Here is a 23,869-nt window from a genome sequence, read left to right on the forward strand (position 1 = left end):
GGATCCAGGACTAGGTTTAAAGTTTCTTTCATCCTAAAGTTGTCTGTATAGCCTGGTACTTTTACAAGCACCCAAGTCCCAGGAAACCCCACATTCTCTCCTTCAGTCAAGCTTCAGTGACCAGCGCACTCCCCAGAGGGAATACTTCCTGGCAACTTAGCTCAGCCCTGCCAAGCCAAACCACCTGTACCAGCTTCACAAGTACAGCCCACAAGATAATCCTTATCTAGGTTTACATGATTTACATATGAGTCACTTCATTATTTCTTTTGTGTGTCTCTTAAAAGTCCCTACCTACCTGCATTTACCAGCCCCGGAATAAACTTCTGAGTATGTTAATGGCTTATAAAATTTCATGGAGGACCACAAATGTAGTCCTCTTGCCTGAAAAATCCCATGGACAGAGGAGCCTGGGGGGCTACAGTCCACGGGGTCACAGAGAGTTGGACACGACCGAACAATAAGCACAGGTGTAGCGCCCTTATGGGACTGACAGCCTGGATGCAGTGAGCTGGGTCGGCCAGTGCGCTGATTAATCCCAGGCCTTGGTGAAATTTTTCCACAGCCCAACTTTCAAAGGCAAAACCGGAGCCTTGGCGCCCTCTGGTGGCAGACTGGTTCTCATAGTCAGACAAGCTCCCCAACTAGGCAGGCGTGTGTGAAGACAGAAGCCAAAGGTCATAAACAGGGCAGTTTCCTAGATCATCTTTACTTGAAGATTTTTTTTGGGGGAAAAAAAAAGTAGGTAATGCAAAACATTTTTATATTAAAACAAATGCAGATAATATTGAATAGAATATAAAATTTACATTGCTTTTTGAGACAAAGAGACATCAAAGACATTTCAAGGTAAGCTACTCACGAGCTTCAGGCTATACTCTTAAACTCGGCGTGTGGGGGCGAGGAGAGGAGACCCTGCATGCTCAGTCTAACACTGTGGGTGCTGCTGCTTTGACGGGAAGTAGCGAATTCTTCTGAGAAACAGCAAATGACGCGTTTACTCATTTGGCAACAACCCAGTGGATTATTTAAATAAGTAAAACCAAATGCTTTCTCATTTTAAGAGCATTTTAACCTGCTTGGAAAAGGCCTGAGTAAAATAAGAGCTTTATGTTTGAGTGGAAATTTATTTCCTTCTAAAATGATTTTTCCCCTACTATGAATGTTAACATGCCTGACTGAGGGTATGACATGCGAGCTGGTCAGTAGTCTAAGAAACCTACGGATATAAGTCTGCACCATCAGACGTGAGGTTACAAGTACACCTTCCAAGGGCGTCATGAGGAATGGAAAACAAACTGCTCACCTTCTGCAAGGACAAAATGCAAACAAAACAAAAACCGGAGAACAAGAGATTACATGCAATTAGAACTGTATAATGATGTAATTTAGGGACTGGCAAAGCTAACGCTACAGTATTTGCTTTTCATACTTCATATGACAATAAGAACCTCTGTGAGGGGTGAAAAAGGAGACATTACACTTCCTTTCCAAATCCTGCTTTTTCTCTGTAACTGTCCTTTTTTCTTGTTGTTGGCAACACAATTTCTTGCTTTGCAATTAACAGCGTGCAGATTTTCTAGGGTAGGTTAGGCGTGTATTGTCCTTTCTGTGAGGTATGAGAGCCAGGGTTAATTGAATGTGCTAAGAAGAATATGCTGGGAGGCAGGTTCCAGTGGATGCCGCTGAGTTTTAAGGTCTACCAAAGAAAAGGTAGTTTATGACTTCCCGTATCATTTGCCTTATTCATTTTCTTAAGTTTTACAGAGTTATTTCTCTTTCTTCATGGGACTGTACTCTCTTCATTTTACAAAACCTTAAATTGAGACTCAAATTGCGTGACAACTTGCCGGTACCTTTAGGTAAATGCAACTTCTTAAGTAAAATAACCTGGGGTAAAAATGTCCCATTTCAGTGCGAGTATCAGTGATAAATCATGTGCTGGGAAAAAGAACAAAAAAGGCAGACACCAAACACCTCCATTTTCCCAAGATTAAATGATTATTAAAAAAAACGCGCCACACTGTATAGAAATCAACATTCTCTCCCATAATTCTGTGCATCTGGGACTATAGAAATGTCACTGTCCCTGCCCCACATCTTCAAATTAACATTCTCAGGTCACAACAGTAAGTCTTCCCAAAGGGGACCTTCCGGAAAAACAAGCTATTTCCTCGGCTCATATTTCCCTGAAAGAAAAATAAAATAAATACAAATAAAGTCTAGTGTGAAAATGAGGTCAGCTAGTCCAAAGCAGCAAAGACATCCAACTGGACATATTTCTGAGAAACGAAATGATGCAAACGACCAGACTGTCTATCGCCATCGCTGTGCAGATGCCGCTGTACTACGGGGCAGCGACGTGTCATCCCCGACGCAAGCTGAGCCTCTGTGGAACTACCTACCATTTGACACGTGGATAAAGGCAAGTATTTCTTATTTAGACAGATGTTCCCAGTCCAGATTCTGGCTCTGCTATGCGCCAGTTAGCTGGGCTATCAAGTGTGTCAATTCAGACCAAGTGTCACGAACAGTCCTAACACGTAGCAAGCGCCAGCTTTTATTTGTATTTTGTTTTTTGGCTGCATGCATGTGGAATCTTAGTGCCCTGATCAGGGCTGGAACTCGTGCCCCTTGCAGTAAACTGCGGAGTCAACCTCTGGACCACCGAGGAAGTCTCCATGTCAGCTTTTATTTGTTTTGAACCGAACGGTCAGATCTCTAGGGAGTACTTATAAAATCTTATAATTAAAGTAGTCATGTTGTGAGTTTAACTGAGCAGACTTAAGTGAGACAACCTGTTCATAGATCCTGCTCTCCCAAATACAAGCTGTGTGATTGTGGGTTACGCAATTGGCATTATTTAACTGTTCAAAGTCCCAGTTTCTTCATATGTGAGGCGGAACAGTAAAGTACAGTATCTCTCCTCACAAGGTTACTTTGAGGGTTGCATGAGCTGAAACATGGAGAACTCTTAGCATGATGCCTCGTATACAGTGAATGGTCAATTAACATTTGCTGTTGTCTTAAGCACTTAAAGGTTCAACTGTGAAGTGTCTGATACCCTAACAATTTTCTGTTTGGTTTCTTTCTATAGCAGAGAGTTGAATGTTCACGTTAGGTCTGTCTGGCAACCATCCAAGCGTCCTGGCCTGGGTTCACAGAGGGCTTGTTGGGTCCACTAAGCAAAAGCCCTCCAGCTTAGGCCTCTGCATTCCAAGTTCAGGCTGGGAAGCCTGAGCCCCGTGAACAAAGGCCTTTCTCATTGGTGTCTCCAGCGCTCTAACAGCGTACAACAAAGAGCTTCCTCACAGGCTTTCCTCTGCAGTCCTCTACAAAGTGCTTCCCACTCAAAAACAGCTTTCAACTGATGGCCACTCTAAGTGATTCCATGTTAAATTTAGTGCTCAGCCACTCATTATTTTGGTTCCTATTAAAGCTCTGCCTAGACCGATCAAGAATTTTTGGTTGGAGATGACCTACCCCATAGCAAAAGCAAACAATACACTGGAATCTGGACGCCGCATCCACTTAACATGACTGCAGAAGAGAGCAGCTCTGCTGACATCACTGTGACAGACAATGCTGTAAACAAACAACTATTGCTCAGCTTCTCTAAATATACTAGAAAATACATTTCAGAATATATTCTGACAAGTTACAAGAAGATGAGGTTGGAAAAAGTAATCTGAAATTGAGGGTATCATTTTAATAACCAGAATAACTGACCGCCCAGACCTTATTTGTAATTCGAATGTAACCACTCAAACGGGTTCCAGATCACATCCAAGAATTCTTCCTTCTTTACCTCTCCTGATGATTTCTAAGCAGCATATTTTACAGCTATGCCAGAGCGACATATGGACCACTGAAAAGGATACATTTAACTGGTAACTAAAGGATAACCTATAAGAATTAACCTGGGATCCCAGAGACTTTTAAGAAAACAAGCAAAAAAACCCCACAAAATATCAAGAGGGGAGCAGAGAGGGAGGGAGGAAGAGAGAGAGAATTAGAGAGAAGTACCTCTTTCTGTAGCATGCACCAGCAATCTATCCAAGAAGAATATATTGGGGCATAGGGAGGGCATCCACCAGCAAGCCTGAAATAGAAAAAGAGATTAGTTACCGAAGTCAATATTTATAAAACATTCTCTCAAGAGCTCAATAGATCTTGGTCAAAATATTCTGCCTGGAAGGTTTCCTGAGAAGCAATTTTAGCGGTTCTATAGAAACAAATTCTGTTGGCAAAGGGGAAAGACTGAGCATCCAAAACAGATCCCACTTTCTTACATTTAGGTTTTGAATCAACACATCAAGAGAAACTTTAGTTATGTATTTTCTAAAACATCTAGGTTTTAATTAGTGAACAAATGAAATTCTATAACATAGTAGTTATATGATTAAAGAGCTGAGAAAGGGAATTTAAAACTATGTGGTGTTTAAAAGACTCCAAATGTAACAATGGGTAGCGGTGTGAAACTGGCGACTACACGCTCTTCCTCAGGCGCGACTCCCACCCACGTCTTCTCTGGAAGTGAAGTTAGGCACTTAGTGGTGTCTGACTCTTTGTGACCCCATGGACCACAGTCCACCAGGCTCCTCTGTCCATGGAATTCTCCAGACAAGAATACTGGAGTGGGTTCCATTTCCTTCTCTAGAGGATCTTCTCGACCCAGGGATCAAGCCCAGGTCTCCGGCATTGTGGGCAGATGCTTTACCGACTGAGCCATCAGGGAAGCCACTCACTTCTCTAAAAAACTGCAAATAACAACAACACACTTAATTCATCCTTCAAGCCTGCTCTGGGCTACAACGTGGCAGCCGATCCGCAAATCACAGAACAAACACAATATGGTAACTGTGCTCAAAACTCTACACAGCTATCAACTGGATACCCTGTCTGAAAACAGTGATATGTCTAATGGCGTGCTGTGACAGGTACCCTAGTGTAACAGAATTAAATCAAGACGTTAAAACTTCTGTCCAACCTGGCAGTCACCTGGCATCTGGAAATCAGTGGTGTCCATCCCCACCCTCGGCCCTCCTTCCCAGTCAATACATGAAAGGTCAAGAAACTTTGCATTTTCAACCAAATTTTCTACTTTTCTAACTTTAAAACACTTTTTCCATGAAGCCCTGATGCAAAACAGGTACAGGTTGTCATTCAATCCCTAACATACCTTTCATAATGTTCATAAGAGAGGATAAGGATTAATATAAAGAAAAGACGTGAGAGTGGTCATTATTCCACTATTTTCAGAAAAGAACCTAGACTACTGACAAGTACATACTATTTATAAGTACTTAAGAAATATTATTTGTGCCCTTCTCTGTTGCAAAGCGGGCTGTGAAGAGGCCGCTTATAATACAACTCGATGGCACTGCCGGTGCATGGGGCAGACGGGAAACCAGGGAACCTATCATGGCACCGCCTGCGCCTCTCCCTGCCAAATTTCCACCAGGACTGCTCTGCCCGTCAGGCATACAGGCAGCCAATTCCTAGGACAAGAAATGCAAGGCACTTACCCACAGTTGTTGACAGCCATAAGATTAGAGACAAGCACGAAGGGATAGGTCAACATACTGGCAAAAAACTGTAAGGAGGAAAAAGCAGCTCAGTTACTAAGTCATGCCTGGCCTCTCTCATGCCCCTCCTTCTCAGCCTTAGCCCCACTGCTGCTGTGCTCAAATGTGCCACAATGCTTCTGCCTTCTCTGTATCCCCGGTCAAGACTAAAGTACACATTCTGGAGTCTGGAGATATTTCTCCCCTTACCCTGCAACCTTTTCACCAAAGGTCAGAAGACTTCTCTTATTCTGTGACTGAGACTCATTCACATACAACTGAACTTCAACATTTAAAACTAAGTACAATAAGCGTTTCAAAACAGCCCTGAAGAAAACAAGAAAACACAAACATCCTTCCAAAGACAATGGAAGCTACTTCAAAAGTCAACCACTGGAAGACTCCACGTAAGTAAAGAGACTGAAGCTTTCAGTATACGTTCAGCAGGACACAGGAGGAGGCAGGGGCAGATCTGTGTTGAGAAATGCCCGCTGACCCCTCTGGAAGTTGACCAGCACCAAACCATGTGGGTTTGTTATTTCTGCCACTGTGATGCAGGGACTCTGGGTTGTTCCTACCTCTGACCAAAAAACAATAATGACACATTCCAAATTTCAAAGAAAACAATACTCCTCAAAGGTTAAGAGGATGTTTAAAAACTTACTCCTGTGACAGCCTGGGAATAACTCTTCATTTCATTCATGGTGGAAACCTATAACAGGAAGAAAGCCTTTATTAGAACGAGTGAGAAAATTAAGCTGGTATTAACAGCTAATTGTCCTCCCCGTATCAAAACAGTCTATTTTTTAATTCAAGTTCTTTGACAACCTGAAAATTAATTTACAGGATGAAAACATAAAAGACTGGCTAGGAGCATAAAAAGGCAGTGGTCAAAATGATCACCTTGACTCAACATTAATAGGCAAGTTCATATAAGACTAGGATGGCTTCTAGGAACTAATGGCCTCAGGATTTCAAAAGCACCAGGAAGTGAGACTGGGAATCTTTTCCCAGGTCCTAGAAATACAACCCCCGGAAACCACGTTGATGGTACTCTTCGTGCCAAGTCACTCCTTCTGTATATACCCAGCTGTATCCCAGATGCTGTGGGGAAGATCAGTCCTTACTCAAGTAACCAAGTGCATGGATTTCTGGTCCTACCTCTGGCCTGGGTGTGTTCTCGTTTCCACCATGCTATGGAACTCTCTTGGGTTCAAAGAGGTCTACAGCTGCTGAGGCTGCAGAAACATGACTTTTAGGGAAAGCTGATTCTCAAACCCCCGGCCCAGGCTGAAGTTTCCAGAAAGCCCAATGTAAGAGTCCCCTGAGCACTTCCAATTAGATGAAACCCCTGAATATACGATAGAACTGTCCTGCTTCATGGTGTCCTCTAACATTAGGCATCAACAAAGAAGCAATCTCCTTGCAGACGCTTAGGCTCACCCTGCCACACCCTTTCCAGGTGCCTCTGTGTGAGGTAAGCAGCGTAGATCATTCCATTACCCTCTGAAAATCTGACCGTTAATATTTAGCTATATAATGGTGAGCCTCATGTCACCAGCTGCCATCTGACTGGAAAGCTAACCTAGCTGCCAGGTGGGGGCCATGCAGTCAGCGCCAGCACGTCTCATCAGGAGCCCAACCTACCCCACTGTCCAGTGCGTAGGTATTGACGAGGTAGGCCAGCGAGTTACAAAGCCACAAGGAGATGATGTCACCGAGCAGGCGAGGGATAAGGCCCCTGTGTGACGAAGCAACAAAGACAAGAGCCAAGAGGTGTGATCAGCTGAAAGGTAATTCACTCATTTATATTTATTTATATAAATCATACAAGAATTCATTTATCCTTCAATTAAAAAATTAACAAATAAAGATTTTAAAACATGCTAGAGAACTGAAAGGAACTGAATACCAGAACGTAACCAGTTCATTCTAATTAACACAACTGTTCTTGAAGCTAATATCTAATAACTTGTATTCTCATTTTTAAAATGAGAATTTTAAAGGCTACATCCCTCTGAGCTATGGCCAATGGCTCAACTTACTATTAATAACTATAATCAGGGAGGCAAATAATTTGCCTACTTCAGAGAAGAGACTGAACTATGATTATTGCTAGACTACTTGATATCCAAATTTGGCCTGCAAAAGATGAGAAAAGGACAAAGTGAAAACGGCCCAAACGTGGACACAGGTGGGAGGCATCAGAAGACACATTTCCAGGGCCTAGGTACGCTAGGCGAGGCCGTGTGGAGCACCGGGACAAAGGTTACCTCACAGACTGAGACCAAGGATTAAATGCCACTTCTACCACTTATCAGCAAATGAACTTCCCAGAGCATCAGTTTTGTTTTTTTTAATCTCTAAAATGAGAATAATAATAGCTATCTTGTCTATTTCCCAGAATATTTATGATACTCAAACAAAAATCAACGATGTGGAAACACTGAAAATCAAAAAGGACCATTTAGCTAATAATGCAGTTTTTGTCATTAACAGAACTAAGGTAGTAGCCTAAGTTCTTCTAAAGTAAATTCAAGGGAATGAACACAGTGCATATACTCTGAGGATAAGAAAGACACCTATTAGATACCTTTCCATTTCTCCAAAATGAACTTTCCTCATTTCATCAATTATATAGCAAATGAGAACTTACTTTCACGGTAGAGACTTGGAATGAATTTATTACTTAAAAAAACCCTCTCCTTTCAACCGTTTCAGATGTGCAGAGCAAAAGTTTGGGATCTCTTACAAGAGCATTTAAGTCAGAGGGGCCAAAACAGAGTTTAACATGAAATAAACCTGGAGAGTACATTTTCCCTGAGGCTGAAACAAGGAGTCATGTCCTCGTTCTCATTCAAGTGTCCTACTCACACAAAAATCACATCCACAAATCAGTAATTTACTCACGCAAAAAATCCTAGGACGCCCTCTTCCCGATAGATTGTTGCTATGGAGTCACAAAGTCCACTAGGTTTAGAAGGAGGAAAGGTAAAGTACATTCAGATTACAAGGTTCAACTGCCACTTTGGACAAGGTTATACCCCCACCCCTCCTCCCCTTTCTACCTCCCTCATTCCGCAAAGACAGATGAATTCAGAAACAGAAGGGGAGATACTGCTTATGGCAGAAAGTGAAAGATACCCTTATGGCAGAAAGTGAAGAGGAACTAAAAAGCCTCTTGGTGAAAGTGAAAGAGGAGAGTGAAAAAGCTGGCTTAAAGCTCAACATTCAGAAAACGAAGATCATGGCATCTGGTCCCATCACTTCATGGGAAATAGATGGGGAAACAGTGGAAACAGTGTCAGACTTTATTTTTTGGGCTCCAAAATCACTGCAGATGGTGACTGCAGCCATGAAATTAAAAGACGCTTACTCCTTGGAAGGAAAGTTACGACCAACCTAGATAGCATATTCAAAAGCAGAGACATTACTTTGCCAACAAAGGTTCGTCTAGTCAAGGCTATGGTTTTTCCAGTGGTCATGTATGGATGTGAGAGTTAAGACTGTGAAGAAGGCTGAGCGCCGAAGAATTGATGCTTTTGAACTGTGGTGTTGGAGAGGACTCTTGAGGGTCCTTTGGACTGCAAGGAGATCCAACCAGTCCATTCTAAAGGATGATCAGTCCTGGGTGTTCTTTGGAAGGAATGATGCTGAAGCTGAAACTCCAGTACTTTGGCCACCTCATGAGAAGAGTTGACTCACTGGAAAAGACTCTGATGCTGGGAGGGATTGGAGATAGGAGAAGGGGACAACAGAGGATGAGATGGCTGGATGGCATCACTGACTCGATGGACGTGAGTCTGAGTTAACTCCGGGAGTTGGTGATGGACAGGGAGGCCTGGCATGCTGCGATTCATGGGGTTGCAAAGAGTCGGACATGACTGAGCAACTGAACTGAACTGAACTGAAGGGTGTAGTCACATGGAAGTCAGGGTGAATTCTGGCTTCAGTGGTTGTGTGTGTCTGTGTAGGTCAAATGATATAAGATATATGCATCTGCTTTGCAAGCTCTAAGGCATCACAGACATGTAAAGTATTTGGCATTAACAGATCTCCTTGAAGACTTGAAAACAGAAACACTTACCAGTACTTGGATTCTCTGCCAATGAATTGTACCATAGATCTCAGAGTGATCACTAAAGAATACAGAGGAAAGATTTTTAACCTACCTCCAGATAAATTTTAATAGCCCTGAAAAAAAGTTTTGCCCACCTACAGACACTTTTGGTATCTGGATAAATTGGATAAAAACCAAAACAAGCAAACCAAAAACACACAGGCAAGGCACTTTAGTGAACTCTCATGTCAACCTATGGAAGTAGACAGGAGAGATCATGATACAGAGAGAGATAAAGAGTCGAATTTCAGTTGTTCACTGCAGACCTACCGTGGAAGGGATGTGTGATGAGGGTAGCAGCAGAACGAGCCATCATCTCCCGAGTTGTCTAGAAACAATCAACACACACACTTGTGAAATCTGAATAAATGACACTTAAATTCCTGCAAGAAGTCACTTTCTTACTGAAGAGTAAGAAAGGGGGTGACACAGCACTCCTGAGTCAGGAAGAGCAGCCCGAATAGGAAGCAATATGATACAGTATCTTCCGGCACAGCTTTCACTCAGGGATTTCAACGTTATGTCTCAAAACTTCTCTGTAAAGCAGATTTCTATTATCATCTCAAAGAAAAACAAAAGCAAAGAAACAGGTAAAGGGACTTTCCTGGAGGTCTGTGCTTGAAATGCAGGAGATGTGGTATCCCAGCTGGGATAAAACTATGAGGACTGTATTTAGATTATTAACTGGATCTCTCATTGTGAGTGATTTCAGAGACTCTGATATCTGCACTAGGCAAATGTCAGGCTCTATTTAATCTACACCAACAGCTTGAGGACAGCAGAACAACTTTGGTTTGGTTTTTTGACCACAACCCTATAACTAACTGTGCAGTATCCTGGAGCTCCTATATTTATCCCAGTTTATCTTTCTTACCCAGGATTCTGTAAAGAGGTTAGTAAAAAAATTCAACCACAACACTTGGAGGTAGGCTGTAAACACAGAAGGTCTGTCGTTCATTTTTGCACTTAGTTAGGAGATCCCTCACCTCTACTCTAATGGTAGTTCTAAGAGCCACAGGATGAACTCAATGAAGTTCAGAAAATATAAAACACATATTAATACATGTATCTCTGTGCTCCTTGCTCAGTCACTACTCAGTTGTGTTCGACTCTTTGTGACCCCATGGACTGTAGCCCAGCAGGATCCTCTGTCCATGGGATTTCCCAGGCAAGAATACTGGAGTGGGTTGCCATTTCCTTCTCCAGGGGATCCTTCCGACCCAGGGATCGAATCCAAATCTCTTGAGGCTCCTGCACTGGCAGATGGATTCTCTACCACTGTGCCATCCAGAAAGCCACAATATTATGTTTTTGAAGGCAGCTTTTACTGAAAATCATGACCTTACTATAGACAATTAGATAATATCAAGACTAAGAAATAAAAAACAGTATTATTAAGTTAGGTGTGCAACCAACTCCAATGGCAGAAGATAGGGGTGGGAAATGAATGAGGGCATTTCAAAGTCAGAATAATGTTGTAAAAGCATTTCTAGATATATAATGTTCAACACACGCAGGGCCTCGGCTACTATATGTTAACACTTTTGGGCCAGAGATTTTCAACTCTAAGAAGTTTCAATAGAAACCTCTTCAATATTAAAGATGAAATGAGTGGGAAAAATATGTTTCCTTGAAATGCATCAATTCCAAACAGCAAGCAATGCTTTCTTCTTTCTATTCTGCATCCAGTAAAGCCCGTATTAAATCAAAGGTTTAATTTCCCTTGGAACACTGAACATACAGGCCTGATGATCCTGATTTCATAACTGCCACTCCACTCTGATTTAGAGAGATCATAATCATCTCACCTCCTTGATAACATGGTCAAAGGAAGATGAAACTTCTTTCTGTACATTTCCAGATCCTGACTCCTGGAAATCAAAACAAAAGATTGCTATTGTGATGGTTTTCAACAGAACTGGTCAAACCGGTGGCCCCTGTATAAAAACACTCTCCAGGATGAAAGGAAAGCTGACTGCTTGTCCCTTTTCCTAAAGAGGACACTGAGCAGCAGCGGCTTTCGGGGAAAATGGGCTCAAGTGTACACATTGGCTTCAACATACCTCAGCCTTGTCACACTCCTGGTAATGCTACAAAGGAAGAGAAAAGAAAAGAATGATTAGGTCTATCGTAGTGTCACTGAGACAGGACATAAAAGGAAAACCCTATTGATTGGCAGATATTAAAATGGTTGATTTTGGGGGGGCTGGGGCTGTAAATTTCCCATTAACTTCTATTTCTAATTAACACTTGGAAATATTAACATTAACAAGTGTCTTTAAGATGATCCTGTTGCTAAGTTTAACATACTGATTGGGCAACTCACAAAAACTCATATCTAAAAAGAAAAAGGAGGGACTTCCCAGGTGGTCCAGTGGTTAAGACCTGGGTCCTGATCAGGGAACTAGATCCTCCCGCTCCAACTAAGAGCTCGCACGCTGCAAGTAAAAGATCTCACAGGCCGCAACTAAGACTAGGTGCAGCCAAATAGATTAAATATTAAAAAAGAAGAAAAAGGAAAACAAAACACAACTCCAACAGCGTTATTTACTAAACACACACTAACAAAATAAACTGGTAAAAACAGTGCTTCCCAGGTGGCGCTGGTATAAGGAACCTCCTGTCAGTTCAGGAGATGGAAGAGACACAGTTTGCTCCCTGAGTCAGGAAGATCCACTGGAGGAGGGCACGGCAACCTACCCCCAATATTCTTACCTGGAGAATCCCAGGGACAGATGTGTCTGACAGGCTACAGTCCATGGGGTCGCAAAGAATCAGACACAAGTGAAACAACTTAGTACATACTCAGAGGACTAAGGCCACAGAAAAAGCCTCAGGACTTTTTCATGGGAAAACTCAGGTCCGATACCAAATTAGGGCAAGATGCTTTCCTTCCCTACAAAGAACAGAGAATTGGTACTAAGCCTGAATAGCTAAACCTGCCTCCCTTTTCCTTTTGAATTTGACTGTTTCTGAGCCAAACAAGAGAGAAGATGCTTTCTTAATTCTGGCAAAGATACATGAAACTGCCAGAGCTTAGGCTGCATTGGAAGAGGAAATATTATTTGTGGGATATTTCAGAAATAGAAGATGGGCTAGGTGAAATATAAGAACCAGACAACTGACTTCCTAGACATAATGAGGTTTAAAAAATAGACAACACTTGTCTTTTGCAAAAAGAACTGCATTTCTTAAAAAGAAAATCAGAGGGAAGAGGACAAACATCACAAAGTGAAATGATGGGTTTTGGCCAAATTCCAGATCTTTGGCCAGAAATTAATTCTAACAGTTTCAGGCATCTTTAAAAATTCTCACTCATTTCTAGACTTTGGTTTTCACTGATAATAAAATTTTCAACAGTCTCTTCTACATTATCCTGAACAGATTTCAATTTAATTCTTGTTCAGATATACAGAACTCAAGTTCCAAAGAATAGCAAGAAGAGATAAGAAAGCCTTCCACAGCGATCAATGCAAATAAACAGAGGAAAACAACAGAATGGGAAAGACCAGAGATCTCTTCAAGAAAATTAGAGATACCAAGGGAACATTTCATGCAAAGATGGGCTCGATAAAGGACAGAAATGGTATGGACCTAACAGAAGCAGAAGATATTAAGAAGAGGTGGCAAGAATACACAGAAGAACTGTACAAAAAAGATCTTCATGACCCAGATAATCACGATGGTATAATCACTCACCTAGAGCCAGACATCCTGGAATGCAAAGTCAAGACTTAGGAAGCATCACTACAAACAAAGCTAGTGGAGGTGGATGGAATTACAGCTGAGCTATTTCAGTTCCTAAAAGATAATGCTGTGAAAGGGCTGCACTCAATATGCCAGCAAATTTGGAAAACTCAGCAGTGGCCACAGGGCTGGAAAAGGTCAGTTTTCATTCCAATAGTAAAGGCAACACCAAAGAATGTTCAAACTACCGCACAATTGCACTTATCTCACACGCTAGTAAAGTAATGCTCAAAATTCTCCGAGCCAGGCTTCAGCAATATGTGAACCGGGAACTTCCAGATGTTCAAGCTGGTTTTAGAAAAGGCAGAGGAACCAGAGATCAAATTGCCAACATCCGCTGGATCATGGAAAAAGCAAGAGAGTACCATAAAAACATCTATTTCTGTTTATTGACTATGCCAAAGCCTTTGACTGTGGATCACAATAAACTGTGGAAGATTCTTCAAGAGATGAGAATACCAGACCACCTGACCTGCCTCTTGAGAAACCTATATGCAGGTCAGGAAGCAACTGTTAGAACTGGACATGGAACAACAGACTGGTTCCAAATAGGAAAAGGAGTACGTCAAGGCTGTATATTGTCACCCTGTTTATTTAACTTATATGCAGAGTGCATCATGAGAAACGTTGGGCTGGAAGAAGCACAAGCTGGAATCAAGATTTCCGGGAGAAATATTAATAACCTCAGATATGCAGATACCACCACCCTTATGGCAGAAAGTGAAGAGGAACTCAAAAGCCTCTTGATGAAAGTGAAAGTGGAGAGTGAAAAAGTTGGCTTAAAGCTCAACATTCAGAAAACGAAGATCATGGCATCTGGTCCCATCACTTCATGGGAAATAGATGGGGAAACAGTGGAAACAGAGTCAGACTTTATTTTTTGGGCTCCAAAATCACTGCAGATGGTGACTGCAGCCATGAAATTAAAAGACGCTTACTCCTTGGAAGGAAAGTTATGACCAACCTAGATAGCATATTGAAAAGCAGAGACATTACTTTGCCAACAAAGGTCTGTCTAGTCAAGGCTATGGTTTTTCCAGTGGTCAGTATGGATGTGAGACTTGGACTGTGAAGTAAGCTGAGTGCCAAAAAATTGATGCTTTTGAACTGTGGTGTTGGAGAAGACTCTTGAGAGTCCCTTGGACTGCAAGGAGATCCAACCAGTCCATCTTGAAGGAGATCAGCGCTGGGATTTCTTTGGAGGGAATGATGCTGAAGCTGAAACTCCAGTACTTTGGCCACCTCATGTGAAGAGTTGACTCATTGGAAAAGACTCTGATGCTGGGAGGGATTGGGTGCAGGAGAAGGGGACGACAGAGGATGAGATGGCTGGATGGCATCACTGACTTGATGGACATGAGTCTGAGTGAACTCCGGGAGTTCGTGATGGACAGGGAGGCCTGGCATGCTGCGATTCATGGGGTCGCAAGGAGTTGGACACGACTGAACTGAACAAAGTCTAAAACAGTCTTGTCATTCCTAAATTGGTCTTTCTTCTTGACTGTGTAAAGTGCTTTTGATTCTAAGTGTAGTACCAAGACCCCATTCTATTTCACTTGGCTACATGTGAACACATATTCCAGAAACCTGGCTACCTCAAGTTTGTCTTACTTTTCCTTTACATAAAGGAACTTGAGTAATTCAAGAGTAATTACAAGAGTAATTTCACTCTTGCTCTAAAACTACACATTAACCTCTTTGAACCAGATGACAACTGTTTTCCCACAGGAAAACTTCCCTGGAGGTCCAGTGGTGAAGACTCTGAGCTTCCACTGCAAGAGGCATGCGTTTTTCCTGGTTGGAGAACGAAGATTCAACATGGTGTCTGCAGCACAGATTGAAAAAAAATATCTAAACCTCACTTGGGTAACAGCAACACTTTCACTGCATCGGATAATGGTGTGGCTGGAAAAGAGAGTACTATCCAGGCCCAAAAAAATCAGCCCATTAACACTCCATCACTCTGACCCACGTCAAAGTCACTCAGCTGTGTCCAACTCTTTGCGACCCCATGGACTATGCAGTGCATGGAATTCTCCAAGCCAGAATAATGGAATACCATTTTGGGTGACCCTGACCAAGGGCCACCCAAAATAGTGGCTCATCAGTACACAGGCATGATGACAAGAGTAAGTATAATGAATAACAAAACAGTTTCCACAAGAGGAACTGACTGGAAAACCTCTCCAAATCAACTCAACAAAGTCTGAAGAGAATTTAAAACCTAAGCTAATCAGATCATGAAACTGTTCAACAAAATCATGATTTGCTCATCAAATGATAACACATTTTTATCCAGTAGAAATGGGGCACCATTAAAGCTACTTTAAAAAGTGTATAGAGGACTGTACTGAGTAGTGCCTGAAATAAACAGTTTGCAAACATTTGGAATTTAACACATTTGATATATAGATTGAAAATACTACATAGATTTGGTTAGCAAATACTGCTACACTTTTAAGAACTAGAGCACAGAAGGTAATATATCTTTGGCGCCAGTGGGAGACAGACTAATGAACAAGAAAACCTATTAATTTTATATTCTCAACCCTACTCATACTGAACAACCTTCCCACGAACTGTTCTAAATGGTACAGAATTTGTATGTATAACACCTCCACAAATATACCAAGAGGCAATTCTGCTGACCTGCACTGCAGCTGGAGCAACTGAGAGACAAGTACAGCCAAAGTATCTAAAGTTAAAAGAAGACAGCAAAGCAGAAGGATAACCACGAAAAAGATGTAACTGTGATGTTTTTAAAAACACTTTATGAGACAACTCAAACAGAATAATTAAGGAAACGACTCATTACCTCTGTATCACCTGCCAAGCTTAAACAGATGTTAACATTTTGACCTTTCTGCTTACAATTTCTTGCCTTTGTAAAATAAACTGCCACAGATACAGCTAAAGTTCCACCCTTCATTTCCTTCCCTCTTCTCAAAAGTAACCATCACCCTTATAGTCAATGCACACACGTGGGTGAGGTTTTCTTAAAAAACAAACATTCAGATTTACGCAGTATAACACAAAAACAAAGAGTGCACAGAATACAAATGTACAGTGCAACAAATAATTAAATGGCAAATATCCACACAGCCATGATCCAGATCAGGGAAGATCATTTCCATTACCCTCGCATCCCATGCCTGGTCTCCCTTCTTCTTCCCATAAATAAACACTATCCTGACTTTAACGTTTATCTTAAGTTAAAAAAAAAAAAAAGTTTGTCACAGAAAATATTTTACTAGGAGTAACACTAGGAATAAGAGGAAAATAAAATCAGAAATGTATGTTTTAATCAGCTTCCTTCGTCTTTTGAAGAAATAAGATGAGTTATGCATGAATGCTTAGCCTTTAAGTCAAGTTTGACTGCAACCCCATGGACTGTAGCCCGCCAGGCTTCTCTGTCAATGGGATTTTCCAGGCAAGAATACTGGAGTGGGTTGCCATTTCTTTTTCCAGAGGATCTTCCCAATCCAGGGATTGAACCTGAGGCTCCTGTCCCATCTCCCCTATTGCAGGAGTATTCTTTTTTTTTTTTTTTTTTAGGCGTATTCTTTACTAATGAAGGAAGCCCCAAGTAAGCTATTCAGGAGCGCTATTCAGGAGCTCAAATAAGTGCACTTAATTTCTGCTCAGAACACCTGGTCCAGAGGAAGCTTGTGTAGATCAAAATCAATTACTTCATCTTAGACAAATTCTCTTTGCTTCCCAGAAAAGAATTAACAACGAGTATTTCAAGTACATGTTTTTCAAGAGGAAGAAAAGCCTTGAATATAAATATATCTTTGCAATTGCTCTTAATCAGTAAGACAAACTGTTGTTAAAAGGTAATCTAAATCTATGGAAAGATGGATTTTCTTATTACCTGTAAAACTTTACCATGGACCACAGTTCCAAGGATGCCTGAACACAGTCTTGGAGTTAAGCCTGTGAACAATCCACGCTTCCCATCAATGCTTGCAATGTGCTGAGCTAAGAACACAAATCAGAGATTTACATTCTAGCTGAAAGAAATGGTCACACAGAAATTTCAAGAAAACATGTTTTCTATATATTTTTTTCAGTGACTCCTGCCTATCACATTTGCCAATGTCATTCATCCAATTCTAAATAAATCAAAAGACACTCACCATAACAAAAGAGACCAGGAAGTTGACAGACTTGCCGCCCAAAAATATTTCGTCCTACTGTTGGAGCAAGAGGCTCATATCCCACCTTTGAAAATAAGAGGATATATCAATACTAGGCAACATTCCCAGGAATCCCTGGGTTGCAAGGTCTTGAATAAAGAACAAATTCAGAGTTATAATTTTTAACACAAGTTAAAATGCCGTGTGTTTTCCAAGACAGTAACGAAGTTATCACCCCTGTCCATTTTTTTTTTTGGGGGGGAGGGTCTTGTTTTGTCTTAAATTTTGGCACTCGGTTAAGACTGGTTTCAATGAACTCCAAGTTTTCTTTCGGTTCACATTCTACAAAAAAAAAAAACATGTAGCTGAGATAGACTAGTATTAAACTGAAAACAGAATAAGGGAATTTTTGTGTTAAGAAAGCTACAGTTTACTGAGGATGCTCAAAAGTATTTTCTAAAGAAAATCTATGGAGAAGGAAATGGCAACCCACTCCAGTACTCTTGCCTGGAGAATCCCACGGAGGGAGGAGCCTGGTAGGCTACAGTCCATGGGGTCGCAAAGAGTCGGACACGACTGAGCGACTTCACTCACTCACAGCCAAATACATTAAATAAATAAATAAGTATTTAAAAAAATAAGAAAATCTAGCATTTTTTTTTTAATATTTGGACAAAGTGAGATGACTAAGCCAGTGTCAACTTCGTATTTGGCTAGCAAGACAAACCATTCACAGGCAAACGCAGATACAGCTTAATAATTCATTTAGGAAACAATTATAAGCTAAATGTATTAAAGGAGCAGACAGTCATGAAAAATCTAATGAAGGCCATTTTAGAGTTAATTTCATCATGTTATCTCTACAATATATTCAGAGTCTTTAGTGCCAAAGAGATCCTTGAGTGAATGAATGCTGTTGGACATGGTCTTGACTCTCTATTGCTGTGATTCTCAACCTATTCAACTCAAGAACTCCGGAAAGGCTCACAGTGCAACTATTTTTAAAACTGAGTATTTGGGAAGTTCACCAAAACCCCTGAGACACTTGGCAACACAAGGATGTTGTGTAATCAGGATTAAGGAGTTTCTGAGGCAACCGTTCTGATTGTCACTAGAAAACCTTGCCTCCTGGATAATGACTGGGTAATGGGCTTATACCAGATTTATGGCAAAATGCTTTCATCTCAGATATTATCCAGCTAAAAATGTGCCAATTCTGTTATAGAGATATCAGAGTACATTTCAAAGATTTGATCTTTTTGTATTTTTTGGACACGTTATGCAGCTTGTGGGGATCTTAGTTCCCTGATCATGGGCTGAACCTCGGCCCTTGGTAGTGAAAGTGCAGACCTCCAGAGATTTCCCTTTGTTCTTAATTTTAAAAAATATTTATTTACTTGGCTGTGCCAGGTCTTAGTAGTAGCACTCGGCAATCTTTGTTGTGGCATGCGGGATCTAGCTCCCTGATCAAGGATTCCCCCAAGGGGGGATGGGTGGGGGTCTCCAAGACTTAGCCACTGGACCACCAGGGAAGTCCCCCCACTGTTCTTAAATAACTCATTTTACAATAGTTTTTTATTTATAGGTTCTGAATCCACATGGGTCAACTCAGCAACATGTTGTATGAATTGAGTATCATAAACTCAAAAGTAAGAAATGGGGCCTTCCCTAATGTCATGCCTATTTCTGACAGAAAGGTGGATGGTGGGGGACAGGGCTTCTATCCTTGGTACCATGCATGATGTAATGACCTCAACACTCAACAAAAGTTTCAAAAATTAAAAGACCTGTCTATGGAAATTTAGAAAGGCAATTGAAAACACTCGTCAGTTAAAACTTGGCATACCTGCCTATGAATAGAAAATACCCCGTAAGAATTATTTCACAGAAGATTAGAAACTAATACATGTACTTAAAACTCTCTAACAAAACTTGGGCTGAACTGATGTCTAGCTCTGACAGGTGGGATTTTCACTGTCATGAGCCACACGGGCTGCTGTTGGAGAGCGCTCAGTGCGTCCTTCCGAAATTTGACTCAGCAATCACTTCTGAATGAGCTCCTTGTGTTTCTCCGGGTATCTGGTGCTAAAATCTCGGAACAGAAAAGCAGCAATAACAGCAGCCAAAAAAAAAAAAAAAAAGAAGAAGAAGAAAAAGAGGAAACAAAAGCTAATAAAACGTGGGCTCCCCTTAAATCTCAAATTTGTCTTTAACAGATTTCACATCTTGCGTTTGGGGCGGGGGACAAGAGAAGAACGCTCATTTCAGAGGAGCGCAGAGGGGAAAGGTTGGGAAGTCCTTGGCGGCGCCCGGCCAGGATCGACCTCGTGGAAGAGAAAACAAAGTTCAGGGGAGCCACCGGGCAGAGCAGGGCAGGGCAGGGCGGCAGTTGGGCTACCGGGAAAGGCGCGGGCCTCACGGCTCGGCTGAAGGCGAGACCTCGGGAAGGCCCACGGGCAGTGGGAGCTCCGCGGACGACGGGAGTAGTCCCTGCAGGGAAGGAAGGGGCGAGCAGCAAAGAAGGAGCAGCAGCATCCCAGGAGACTGAAGGCCCGGAAGGCTGGAGCCGGTCCTCAGGCGCCCTGGGCAGCGGCCACCGAACAGGGTGCCGAACGGGGGAGGGAATGGCGACGACTCGTACCTGGATGAGCACCTTCACGTACATGAGCGGCTGGGACAGGATGGTGAGACCGGAGCCCAGGAGCACCTGACTGGCCGCGTCCGCCATGATGGCACCCGCGGACGGACAGACAGACCGAGCCACCAAGCCACCGAGCCGGTCCCGGGTCACGTGCCAGGGCCGCCGGCTTCACTGGCCCGCCCGCGGCGCGCGCGCACGCACGCTCCGGAGCGCGCCTCCCCGCTCAGTCCCCGCCCACCGCCCCGCCCTCAGAAACGGCAGGCGCTTGCGAGCCGGCGCAGACGTCGGGGCGGGGCTTACGGGCCCGGGCGCACGCGTCACGTGCTGGGATTCCCCCGCCCTCCGCTAGGAACGGGCCACTTCTCCTGCGCTTGCGCAGGCAGGGAGCTTCCGGGTGGGGAAGAATGGGCGTGGCAATAGGGCCTGGCACTTGTCAGCCAAGGCAAGGTCAGAGGAATAAAAGGAATTGTAACAGGATTCTTCGATGTGCTTGCCTCTGAACTTGAGCTTTTGGGATCACCAATGTAAGGTCCAAAGAATATTCAGCGTCAGAATCATAAATAATCTCAGTTCAGTTCATTCGCTCAGTCGCGTCCGACTCTTTGCGACCCCATGGACTGTAGCACGCCAGGCCTCCCTGTCCATCACCAACTCCCAGAGTTTACGCAAACTCATGTCCATCGCGTCGGTGATGCCATCCAACCATCTCATCCTCTGTCGTCCCCTTCTCCTCCTGCCTTTATTCTTTCCCAGCATCAGGGTCTTTTCCAATGAGTCAGTTCTTCGCATCAGGTGGCCAAAGTATTGGAGTTTCAGTTTCTGCATCAATCCTTCCAATGGATATTCAGGACTGGATTCCTTTAGGATGGACTGGTTGGATCTCCTTGCTTCAGTCCAAGGGACTCTCAAGAGTCTTCTTCAACACCACAGTTCAAAAGCATCAATTCTTCGAAGCTCAGCTTTCTTTATAGTCCAACTATAAATAAACAATCTAATGACCTGCAAAACCTAGATGAGTTTGAATATTGAACCCATCAGGGTGTTGTTATTCATGCAGTCATTCATTCTCCTTGGAAACACCTTCTTTGAATTTACCTTAAATTTACCACCCCCCACCCCCACTTTATTCCTACCACAGCGTCTTGTAATACTTATAATTATCTGGAATTTATCTTTTAATCTCCTCCACCAGAATATAGACCCCCAGTGAGTTCAGGAACCAGGACAGTTTTTGATTCTTGTCTAGTCAGTGAAGGACACATATGAGATGCTCAATAAATACTTATTGGATAAACGAACAGTTACTAAAGTGACTACCAGGCCACAGGTTGTTAGGGACAAAAAAAAAACACAGAGCATTGTCCTCGACCTTTCAGTTCCAGCTTCTACTTTCTAAATCAAACAACACTTAGAACCTGGCGCAGAGAAAGAAGAGGAGACTTGCATTTCAGTCCTGGCTCTCCTTTGTATCAAAATGATTTGTAAATGACATGGAACAACAGACTGGTTCCAAATAGGAAAAGGAGTACATCAAGGCTGTATATTGTCACCCTGTTTATTTAACTTATATGCAGAGTACATCATGAGAAACACTGGACTGGAAGAAACACAAGCTGGAATCAAGATTGCCGGGAGAAATATTAATAACCTCAGATATGCAGATACCACCACCCTTATGGCAGAAAGTGAAGAGGAACTAAAGAGCCTCTTGATGAAAGTGAAAGTGGAGAGTGAAAAAGTTGGCTTAAAGCTCAACATTCAGAAAACGAAGATCACGGCATCCGGTCCCACCACTTCATGGGAAATAGATGGGGAAACAGTGGAAACAGTGTCAGACTTTATTTTTCTGGGCTCCAAAATCACTGCAGTTGGTGACTGCAGCCATGAAATTAAAAGACGCTTACTCCTTGGAAGGAAAGTTATGACCAACTTAGATAGCATATTCAAAAGCAGAGACATTACTTTGCCAACAAAGGTTCGTCTAGTCAAGGCTATGGTTTTTCCAGTGGTCATCTATGGATGTGAGAGTTGGACTGTGAAGAAGGCTGAGCGCCGAAGAATTGATGCTTTTGAACTGTGGTGTTGGAGAAGACTCTTGAGAGTCCCTTGGACTGCAAGGAGATCCAACCAGTCCATTCTGAAGGAGATCAGCCCTGGGGTTTCTTTGGAAGGAATGATGCTAAAGCTGAAACTCCAGTACTTTGGCCACCTCATGTGAAGAGCTGACTCATTGGAAAAGACTCTGATGCTGGGAGGGATTGGGGGCAGGAGGAGAAGGGGATGACAGAGGATGAGATGGCTGGATGGCATCACTGACTCGATGGACGTGAGTCTGGGTGAACTCCGGGAGTTGGTGATGGACAGGCAGGCCTGGTGTGCTTCGATTCATGGGGTCGCAAAGAGTCAGACACGACTGAGCGACTGATCTGATCTGATTTTTAATTTTTGTATCTAAATCTAAAACTACTACCTGCCTCTCAGGATTATTATGGAGCCTTAAATGAAATTGTGCATAGGATAAGATTTTTAAAAACTGTATATTGAAATCCAAATGTTAGTTTTAATTAATATTGTTCTGTACTCAGCATGGTGCTAGGGAGGCAGTTTACAGAGTGGGAGGGAGAATGGACTTGGAAATCTATGGTCCGAATTTCACCTCTACCAATTATTAACTCTGTGACCTTAGGCTGATCACACGATGTCTTTGAACCTTAGAAAAATGAGTCTAGTACTGTCTACTTCATTCCATTGCTGTGAGAATTGAATGAAATGATATGCCTACACAACTTGGCACATGAAAATATAATATCAAATTGTAACTTTCTGAGTTATAATGCACAAGTTGATTCTAATTAAATCCAGAAACTGTTTCAACATCAAAATGATTGATGTTTAACAACACTGTCTAACCAGAGGATGTTTAATGTCTAACCATAGAGACCATTTAGCAAGAGGACTTTTTTTTCTGATTTTTTTGAAGTATAGTACAATATTATATGTTACAAGTGTACAACATAGTGATTCACAACTTTTAAAGGTTGTACTTTCTGGTTTCCCTGGTAGCTCAGCTGGTAAAGAATCTGCCTGCAATGTGGGAGACGTGGGTTTGATCCCTGGCTTGGGAAGATCCCCTGGAGAAGGGAATGGCAACCCACTCCAGTGTTCTTGCCTGGAGAATTCCATGGACAGAGGAGCCTGGCAGGCTACAGTCCATGGGGTTGAAAAGAGTTGGACATGACTGAGCAACTTTCACTTTTCACTTTCATACTTTATTTGTATGAATATTATAAAATATTGGCTATATTCCCTGTGTTGTACAATATATCCTTATAGTTTACTTATTTTATACATAAAAGTTTGTACGTCTTAGTCCCCTACGCCTACTTTGCCCCTCCCCCCATCGAGTGGGGTCTTCATTCATGGATTTGTGCGTTAGTGGTGCTACGAAAGCATGTTTGCCTTAATGATGTCTGTGGGCACTGGGAGGTACAGAGCCTCTTGCAAGAGCGTGTGGTTGAGTGGGGGTGTTGCAGGCTGCTGCACCATGTTCTCCAATGGTGTAGGGTAGAACCTGCCCATGAAATTTTGGGAAGAACCTGTAGAGAGGGAACTAAAGTCAGTGGCATAAATAAGAGAAGTGCAAAAGTATAGGGCT

The 23,869-nt window shown here is 42.4% G+C and overlaps 1 protein-coding gene across 1 annotated transcript; it reads right to left on the minus strand.

Moving 5' to 3' along the window:
- Positions 1-690: 690 nt before the first annotated feature.
- MTCH2 (mitochondrial carrier 2) lies at positions 691-20,458 on the minus strand. Its single transcript, XM_055547114.1, has 13 exons — positions 20,215-20,458; positions 17,574-17,658; positions 17,309-17,415; positions 11,751-11,777; positions 11,496-11,558; positions 9,958-10,015; positions 9,655-9,706; positions 8,478-8,537; positions 7,215-7,308; positions 6,232-6,279; positions 5,529-5,596; positions 4,027-4,102; positions 691-2,189 (listed from the first exon to the last, which is right to left on the minus strand). Exons 1-13 carry the CDS (start codon positions 20,299-20,301, stop codon positions 2,103-2,105), a joined length of 912 nt encoding a protein of 303 aa, XP_055403089.1. The 5' UTR covers positions 20,302-20,458; the 3' UTR covers positions 691-2,102.
- Between the last annotated feature and the right edge of the window lie 3,411 nt (positions 20,459-23,869).

Source organism: Bubalus kerabau, chromosome 15 (genome assembly GCF_029407905.1).
Source record: "Bubalus kerabau isolate K-KA32 ecotype Philippines breed swamp buffalo chromosome 15, PCC_UOA_SB_1v2, whole genome shotgun sequence".
Lineage (NCBI taxonomy): Eukaryota > Metazoa > Chordata > Mammalia > Artiodactyla > Bovidae > Bubalus > Bubalus kerabau.

Bases quoted from the DNA above. Each gene is read 5' to 3' on its own strand.
- MTCH2 (XM_055547114.1), bottom strand. From the start codon at position 20,301: ATGGCGGACGCGGCCAGTCAGGTGCTCCTGGGCTCCGGTCTCACCATC. The intron at 17,659-20,214 runs GTACGAGTCGTC...TTATTTTCAAAG, and splicing joins ACGTGAAGGTGCTCATCCAG to GTGGGATATGAGCCTCTTGC. The intron at 9,707-9,957 runs GTAGGTCTGCAG...TGTATTCTTTAG, and splicing joins CATCACACATCCCTTCCACG to TGATCACTCTGAGATCTATG.